General features: G+C 40.5%; 1 protein-coding gene and 1 pseudogene across 1 annotated transcript; both read right to left on the reverse strand.

The window, feature by feature from the left end:
* Positions 1-1,787: 1,787 nt before the first annotated feature.
* On the reverse strand, positions 1,788-3,583 carry LOC114397300. Its single transcript, XM_028359375.1, has 2 exons — positions 2,120-3,583; positions 1,788-2,006 (listed from the first exon to the last, which is right to left on the reverse strand). The coding sequence occupies exons 1-2, from the start codon at positions 3,581-3,583 to the stop codon at positions 1,788-1,790; spliced, it is 1,683 nt and encodes a 560-aa protein (XP_028215176.1).
* Positions 3,584-5,514: 1,931 nt separating this feature from the next.
* Positions 5,515-7,906, reverse strand: LOC114397301 (annotated as a pseudogene).
* Between the last annotated feature and the right edge of the window lie 802 nt (positions 7,907-8,708).

An 8,708-nucleotide genomic window follows, 5' to 3' on the forward strand; every position in this document is an offset into this window, starting at 1 on the left:
TGACCATCCGTTTGAGGATGGTAGGCAGTGCTCATGCGCAACGTGGTGCCGCTCATCTTGAAGAGCTCCTTCCAAAATGAACTGATGAATATTGGGTCACGATTCGAGATGATGCTGCGTACAGTATCCATGAACAATGTGGCCACTTTGAAAGCTGTGAACTGCATAGGTAGAGCACCGAAGTGGACGCCTTTAGAGAACCTATCCACTACAACCATTATCACCATGAATCCTTGAGAGGAGGGAAAGTGGGTTACGAAATTCATGGAGAGGTCCTCCCAAACTCCGGCCGGTATCGGGATTGGTTGTAGCAAGCCAGCACTTTTGCTTGTGATGTGTTTGATCTGTTGGCATACTGCACACTCATGAACAAAAGTTTTGACGTCCTTGAGCATGTTGGGCCATTGAAAGTTGGACTAAAGGCGGTGCAGGGTCTTCTTAATCCCAAAATGACCACCCACAGGGGTCGCATGATAATCATGGAGCAAGGAGGGAATGAACGGATTCTGGGAGTCCAGCCATATGGCACCTTTGAAGATGATAAAGTCATCTAAAATGGAGAATTCAGGGTATGCTTCAGGCTGAGAACGAATGGCCTCGCGTTGCTTCTGGAATTCAGTGCTAGTCATGAGGGTTGCCTTTAACTGAGTAATAAACTCTGGGTGAGGTATAGAGAGAACCAAGTACTGGCCTGAAGAAGGTTCATCCCTACGAGATAGCGAATCAGCAACAATGTTGGAAGTACCCGCTTTATATTGGATATCATAGTCATACCCAAGTAGCTTGGCCAAGTAGAATTGCTGTTCCGACGTCTGGACTACCTGTGACATGAGTTCACGAAGACTCCGGTGATCGGTGAAGATGGTGAACTTATGACCAAGTAGATACTACCGCCATTTGCAGACCGCGGCGACGATGGCGTGCAATTCCCTAACGTACGCTGATGCATGTTGAAGACGTTGGCAGAAGGGTTTGCTAAAGTAAGCTATGGGGTGGCCGTGTTGATGAAGCACAACTCCTATGGCCGTGTTTGATGCATTTGTTTCTACGATGAAGGGAATAGTGAAGTCTAGTAGGGCTAATACCGGCGCAGCTGTCATAACTTCCTTCAAAGTATCGAAAGCAGCTTGAGATTCCAATGTCCAGTGGAACAAATTCTTGCAGAGAAGCTTTGTCAATGGTGCAGCGATGGCAGCGTATCCCTTCATGAATTTCCGGTAGAATCCTGTGAGGCCTAAGAAGGCTCGAAGGTCCCTTGTAGATCGTGGGGTGCTCCATTCCACGATGGCCTTGATCTTTGCTGGGTCTGGTCTGATGCCGCTGCCGGAGACGACGTGGCCCAGGTAATCAAGTTGGCGTTGGCCAAACAAACATTTGGACTGCTTGAGATAATAATGATCCTGTAACAATGAGTTAAAGACGCATTCCAGATGTTGAAGATGATCGTCGAGAGTTGCGCTATATATGAGAATGTCATCAAAGAAGACTGCTGCAAATTTCCTCAGGAAGGGGCTGAGTAAAGCGTTCATGGCGGACTGGAATGTAGATGGCGCGTTGCAGAGACTGAACGACATCACCCAGTACTCGTAGTGACCGTGGTGGGTTCGGAAGGCAGTTTTCTCTATGTCCTCTTCTGCCATGAGGATTTGATGAAACCCTTGCCACAGATCAAGTTTTGAGAACCATGAAGCCTTACCTAGTTTGTCGAGCAACTCGTTGATCGTTGGTAGAGGAAAACGGTCTCGAACCGTGATCGTGTTGAGTGCTCTATAATCGACACACATCCGCTACACACCATCTTTCTTCTTCACCAACAATACTGGAGAAGAAAATGGACCGCGGCTTGGCCGGATGAGACCGGAGTCCAACAGAGCTGTGACTTGACGCTCGATCTCCGTCTTCTGGAAATGGGGATACCTATACGGGCGCACGTTGATGGGGTTAGCTGTAGGAAGGATATTAATATGGTGGTCGTGTTGTCGGGAAGGAGGTGGAGATGAAGGTTGCTAAAACAACAACGGGTATTTAAGAAATATGTGGTTAATGGCGGGAATGGTGTGGAAAGGGTGTGAGGGTTGGTCTACTGAAGGGATGGGTAGAAGAGCGAGGTGGAAGAGACCTGAAGTTGAACTGGTGGAAAGCATTCGTCTGACTTGGTTTGTTGAGGCGGGGCTAGAGTCCGTCTGAACATCTGCGTGAAGATTGATAGGCTTGCCTTCGTACGAGAATTGCATGGTGAAGGAAGAGTAGTTGGTGATGATAGGGCCCAAGGTGCGAAGCCATTCGATGCGTGGACCACCTCAACTCCACTTACCGGAAGTACACGCAAGGTGACCGTGAGCGCATGTTCCTGGACTAGAAGCTTCGTATCGGCACACAATTGCCTGTAATCCATGACTGAGCCATTCCCTACCATTACCCTGAGAGGGACAGTGTCTTTGAGGGGTAGGTTGAAGAACTTGGCGAGTCGTGGTTGAATGAAGTTATGCATACTCCCGCTATCGATTAAGATAGTGACGCATGTGCTGTTAATGGAACCGTAGAGACGAAAGGTGTCCGTAGCAGGAACTCTTGCCATGGCATGGAGGCTATTATGAGGTTGATACGTGGTTGGGTCAAAGGTTGAGTGAGGTTCAAGTGGGTCTAGGTTAGGTTCGAGTGGTATTGTGGGCGCCTGTACATCGAAGGATGATTCCGTCGGCGAGGACTCGTCAGAATCAGCGATGAGAAGCAAGACGCGTCCCTTACACCTGTGCGAGGAGCTCCATTTCTCATCGCAATTATAACATAGGCCCTTTTCACGCCTGTAGGCCATGTCCTCTTGAGTTCTCTGGATGAAAGGGGTCTTGGGTTTAGGTTGGTGGTTGCTGTTTGGATGTGAGGAGGGTGGTTGTGGTGGTGGAAATGAAGAGGAAGGCCAGTAATAGTGTTTCTTACGATCATTTATTTTGTCTTCTTGAAGACGAGCTAACGAGGTGGCTTGGGGTAACGAGATGGGTTGAAAAGCTTGTACTTCGTGTCTGATCTCCGGGCTTAAGCCGGAGATGAAGCAACTAAGCAACACTGAAGGGGAAAGGCCGGTGATTCGGTTAGCTAACCTCTCGAATTCAGTGAGGTACTCCGTCACTGAGCCCTTTTGGATCAACTTGAACAAATTTCCTCGTGGGTCATCGTAGAATGAAGGAGCAAAGCGGGCCTCGATTGCCTGGAGTATCGCCGGCCACGATGTGATGAATCCATTCTTGAACATCCATTGGAACCAGCTGAGTGCTGGCCCATCAAGGTAAAAAAAGGCCACTGTAATGCGTTCTTCCTCCGGGGTTCCTTGATACTCAAAGAACTGCGAGATTTTGAAGATCCAACCTAGTGGATGATGGCCGTCAAATCGGGGGACATCCAGCTTGACAGGTGGTCTGGAGGAAAACGAAGGTTGAGTTGATGGCCGGGTGGGGTGGGAGACGTGTGAGAGACGTTCGCACATGGCCTCGACTTTGTTGGCAAGGTCAGAATGTCTCTCGGAGAGGGCAGCAATGGCTTCTTCCAGGCGGTCGGTGGTGGTGCGGCGGGTTCCGTGTTCCGCCATGGGTGACAGGTCGGACCAGTTGATATGCATTGGTCGAAGGAGAAGGGAAATGGACGGAAACACAGTAACTAACGAGCTATGATTCTTTGATTCAAGGTCAAGGGCCTCCTTACTAACTAGATTTCTCTGGAATACTTCTCTGAGTTTATTCTCATATAGTCAAGCTTTTATACAACGTGTTTATGTTGGTTACAAGGAGCTAACAATACTAACGGCCTCAACGGTTTGCAACTACTTATGCTAACTAACTAACGAACTCGTAACCATGCATGCAATCACGTGTTTGGTTCTCATGCGTAGTCTTCCAAGTACCTGGGTCGCGTGGTGCTTCTTTATGGTCGTCCTTTGTACGCAACAGGTGATGAAGGTGATGAATCTTCATCTCTGCGCTTGCTGCTGCTAACATAAAGTGTAAACACATGACTTTGAACTTTGCAGGATTAACCAAAATTAATTCGTTATAAAATTCATCTGATAGTTTTTTTGACTTTTGTACCTTTGACCTGTATATTTAGATGCACACAAGATGTCATTTAGTAAATATATGGTGCATATAATGTAAATTTGAAACACAATAATATATATATATATATATATATATATATATATATATATATATATAATTAAACACAATTGTATATATGTGCATGCATAAAATGATCACAGACAAAAACTTTGAGTTGATTAAAGCAGCATGAAGTCTAGGGCAAAATTTAAGGGGTAGGGTTGGTGGTCAAACATCCAAATTATTAAATAAAAAAGAATAGCAACACCTGAGAACCATATGCAATAAGCTGTAATACTAGGACATATCCCCTGGATGAAATGTTGGGGAATCAACCACAAAGGGAGACAAACACTTCTCACATTTTTGTGTTTGTTTGTGAATCCATTAGTTTAATTTGAAAAAAAAAATTATATTAGGAAAAATATCTATACCCCCAAATGCTAGTTAACACCTAGAGAATGCATAAAAAAAGAGAAAAATATAAAAAATAATAGGTGATATAATATGATAGAAAAAAAAATCATTGACCAATGAAAAATCAGTTATCTTATGACAACCAGTTTATCAGAACAAACTTGATTAATTACAATATGAAGTCATACCCTTACAAATCTTTTTTTAAATTGTAGACCACATCACATGATGCGGGTGTAACAACTCAATTGCAATGGTCACTATAATTACCAGTGACCACATCACAATCTGAAATCATACCCTTACTTAAACTTTAGTCCTTACATGCCTTATAAGGACTAAAACTTAGTTTTTTCATCCAGGGACTAATTCCTAATGTGTGTCATACCAAATAATTATTTTCTTAAAAAAAAGAAAAAAATGATTTTTGAATCTCATAAGCATTTTGTACGTACTAGATGAACAATTTTAGGACCTACTCATGGCAATAAGAGTAGTTCCTCAATTAAGCTTGGTATGTCTTCATGATACTTCAAGAGATAAATATTGGCAATTAAAACAACTTTGTTGGTTGCATCAGCAGTAAGCAGACCATTTTCACCAAGACGTTGAGTCGCTCCTACTCTTTAAAAGTACACATTTGTAATTAAAACAATTTCATAAGCAAGTTGAATATGATGACACTGGCAATGACCATCAATCACATAAAGAAGACAGGTGATAAACATAATTGGGGGGTTGAAGTACAATGGCAGTGCATCTCTGAAATTAGTAGTTCATTTGCAATGTATTGATTCTCATAGTTTGACCTTCTATAATCTATATCATGCAATGTGTACTTACTACCAGTAACATGCTCCTTAGTTTGGTTTGATACAAATCTTTTTTCCTAATTATAATCATGAGAATTAAGATAAGAGGTATTTTTATTCATATCATGCTTTATACTATATGCTGAAATTAGAAGACAAAAGATGCCCCAATAATCAGAATAGTTAATAGAAAGTCCCTATGACAATCCAACCAAATCAAGATTCAAAACCTATATAATGAGTAATAAGTTATAGGAGACAGCACATAGAGGGGAAATGAATGCAATGACATTAGTTGCCATTGTTTGGAATTTTTAAAATAAGGTGAAATGTGATGGAACCTAATCAAATCTACACCATGAATCTGCAGTGACAGTAGTAGAAATAAGAACATACAACAAACACTTATTTTGTACCTTAATAATTACTATCAGCACACCTACCAAAATAGGAAAGATTTTCAAAAACACAAAACTACAACTCTATGGTTCTGGTTTGTAGTGTATGATAGCATACACCAAGTAATATCATGCTACAATTTTAAGTGTTATATTTTATAATGTTCCCTCCAAAAAATAATTAAATGACTATGTTCATATACATAGCATTGCTGGATTTGCAACAAAAATGCGTGATATCAGATTTTTACTGCCTTGAGATATGCAAACTTTGTCAGGGAACTTGTATTGAACAGCCATTACTGTCTTGATAATATATATACACACATAGGGAGTTAGAAAGAGTAGATATAAGACATGATGATTGATGAATCTATCAATAGAGCTAGTTCAAAAATAAAAGTAAAATAGCATATGTACTACATAGTGTAAAGAGATTAGAGGTTTCACGTAAGTTTATTGACTTCTATAATGATTCTAAGTTATACTTAAGATAATTTTTAATTGATTGACACTTGACGGTCTAAAAACTTTTATACTGATAGTATATAAAAATTAAACTAAAAAAATAAAGCAAATTACTTTTATGTTTTTGTGGAGATTTTCGGTATCCTCTTTGTCCACAAATAGCAATTCTCCTACCAGCATTGTATAAAGTATTACTCCGCAGGACCATACATCTGCCAACTGAACAGGTACCAAACAATAACACATAAGCCAAAAAATGAACAAAACTAGCATATAATAGAGAGAAAACTCACCAAGTCAGAATCAGTTAACTATAAGGCATTTTAAGTGCTTCATAGTAGTCACTAAAATATGTTATTTCTATTTCACTTTGACAACGAAATGTCACTGTGTGTGCTAAGTGACTGCTAAACAATTGAAAAGTAAAGTGACAAGAGGGGTTAGTAGAAACTAAACCTTGCAAGCTTAAGGAAGAAAGGCTCAAGTGTGATCAGTCTCATAGTGATAACCATATTTTTCTAAGAATCTCCAAAAACCATTTTGCATCTTGGATTTGGATACACCAGATAACAAGCCCCATCACTTGTTTTAACTTCCCGAATAGAAACTAGAGCAGTATTAACCTCTTAAAAGGAAGAAATAAAAACCATGAACCTTACTAATGAAATTTTACATTAAAAAATGATTCCCATATATAACACATTAGAATCAATAGTAAACAAAATTTAACCAATTCTGATAAGAAACTGAAGCATTAATAAAGGCTTGTCACCATATTCATAAAATTTTCACACTCACTTTCTCTTATAGTCCGATATTCATTTTACATCTCTTCTCTCTTTCTATTTTTATTCTTCCACTTTATAAGCATAGTCATCACATAACATAAAGATCATAAATATTAATTGAGTCATCATATCATCAATCAAGAAAAAATAACTAACATCATAGAATACATCTTTCGATAATGAATGATATTAAAGGACAAACTGACCTCAACAATTGGAGGCAGGCCTTTGAATCCAACTTTTAGATGGTTCTTTATCTTGACCGTAACAAATCTTGATTTGGTTCCATTTGGCACCGGAACATTAACATTAACCTCTTGAAGTGATTGAGTCCAAGAGTATTTCTCCAAATCCAAGCCATTACCTTTGTTTTGAACTGTCCAAGTATTAAAAGAATATCAGCCCCCAAAACATATATGAGGGTCTAATGCACATTGAAGGACATCATGTGCTGAAAAAAAAGGTTGAAATCGCTTTCGTGGGTATACCTCTAGAGGCGCTTTCGTCTTTGTTGGTGTCTTCGACTTTAGGTTCCTTCTCTTCCTTCAACCGCTTGTTGGATTTTTCCCTCTCCTCCGAGGCCTTGAGGTCCTCTCTCTTCTTCTTCTTCTTGGCCTTTTCTCTCTCCCCCTTGAGAAACTCCCTCTTCTTCTCGACGACGTGCACCAGCGACACTATCTCCTTCTCGGTGCTCTCCGTCGCCAAAAAGTCATTGTGTTTGTAGACAAACTCAAAGAATCTCTCCAGAAAGTCGTTGTGACCGGTCAAAAGTAGCACTGAACGAAGATGAAGAGGAAGAAGATTAGGGTTGCGGTGGTGAAGAGTGAGTGGGTTTCTGCTACTCTTTGTTGAAATCAGAGATAATCGCCATTGCAAACTCGCTAGCTCAGAACTCAGAAGAGTGTTTGGTGCGGTAAATGGATCCACCACTCTTGTGTCTGAAACTACGAGAGAACGAGAATCATCGAAAAATATGACTGTGTCAGATGTAGATGGATTGGGAGAGAAGCTGAAGGAGAGGCACCTCACGTAAGGTGGTGGAAGGGACCCACTCCTCATCCATCTCTAGACGCATCTTCTCCAGAGCTTTGGGAAGATGAGAGAAGGAATTGGGAAGAGGAGAGAGGGCATTGGGAAGAGTAGAGAGGAGAGCGAGTGAAGAGAGTGAAAAGAGAGGAATGACCGCACTTTAAATTTAAATTTGTCCAAATTCAAAGAAGGTTTTTGTGAAACCATCTTTGAATAGTGTAAAACAAAGACGATTTTCGTGAAACCGTCTTTGTTTTACACTACTCAAAGATGGTTTTGCGAAAATCATCTTTGAAATGTTTGTAGTATTTATAAAATTGTCATCGCCCCCAAACAATGACTATTTTGCAACATCTGACTTTAAATACGTGTCGTAAAATACACTTTTTTTTATTAATGTACGCTTTGTTTCACAATTCTCCAAACAATCCATTGTACATGTTTGAGACACTTTCCAACTTGTACACAAGACTAGTTAGGCCCTATACTCATGGTAAGCACAATTACAAGCAATAATGACATGAAAACAATGCATGCGTATTTTTGGAATTTATTGTAATCACACCACTGTTCATCCAACCTGATTGTAGAAGTTCCAACAAATCGGCCTTCTCTTAGTTTAATTTTCTCCACTACTATGAATTTTCTCTATTCATTTTCAACCACAATTTTCAACCTAATTTTAAGCGATCCAAGTCATCAAAGTTG

This window comes from Glycine soja, chromosome 18 (genome assembly GCF_004193775.1).
Source record: "Glycine soja cultivar W05 chromosome 18, ASM419377v2, whole genome shotgun sequence".
Taxonomy (NCBI): domain Eukaryota; kingdom Viridiplantae; phylum Streptophyta; class Magnoliopsida; order Fabales; family Fabaceae; genus Glycine; species Glycine soja.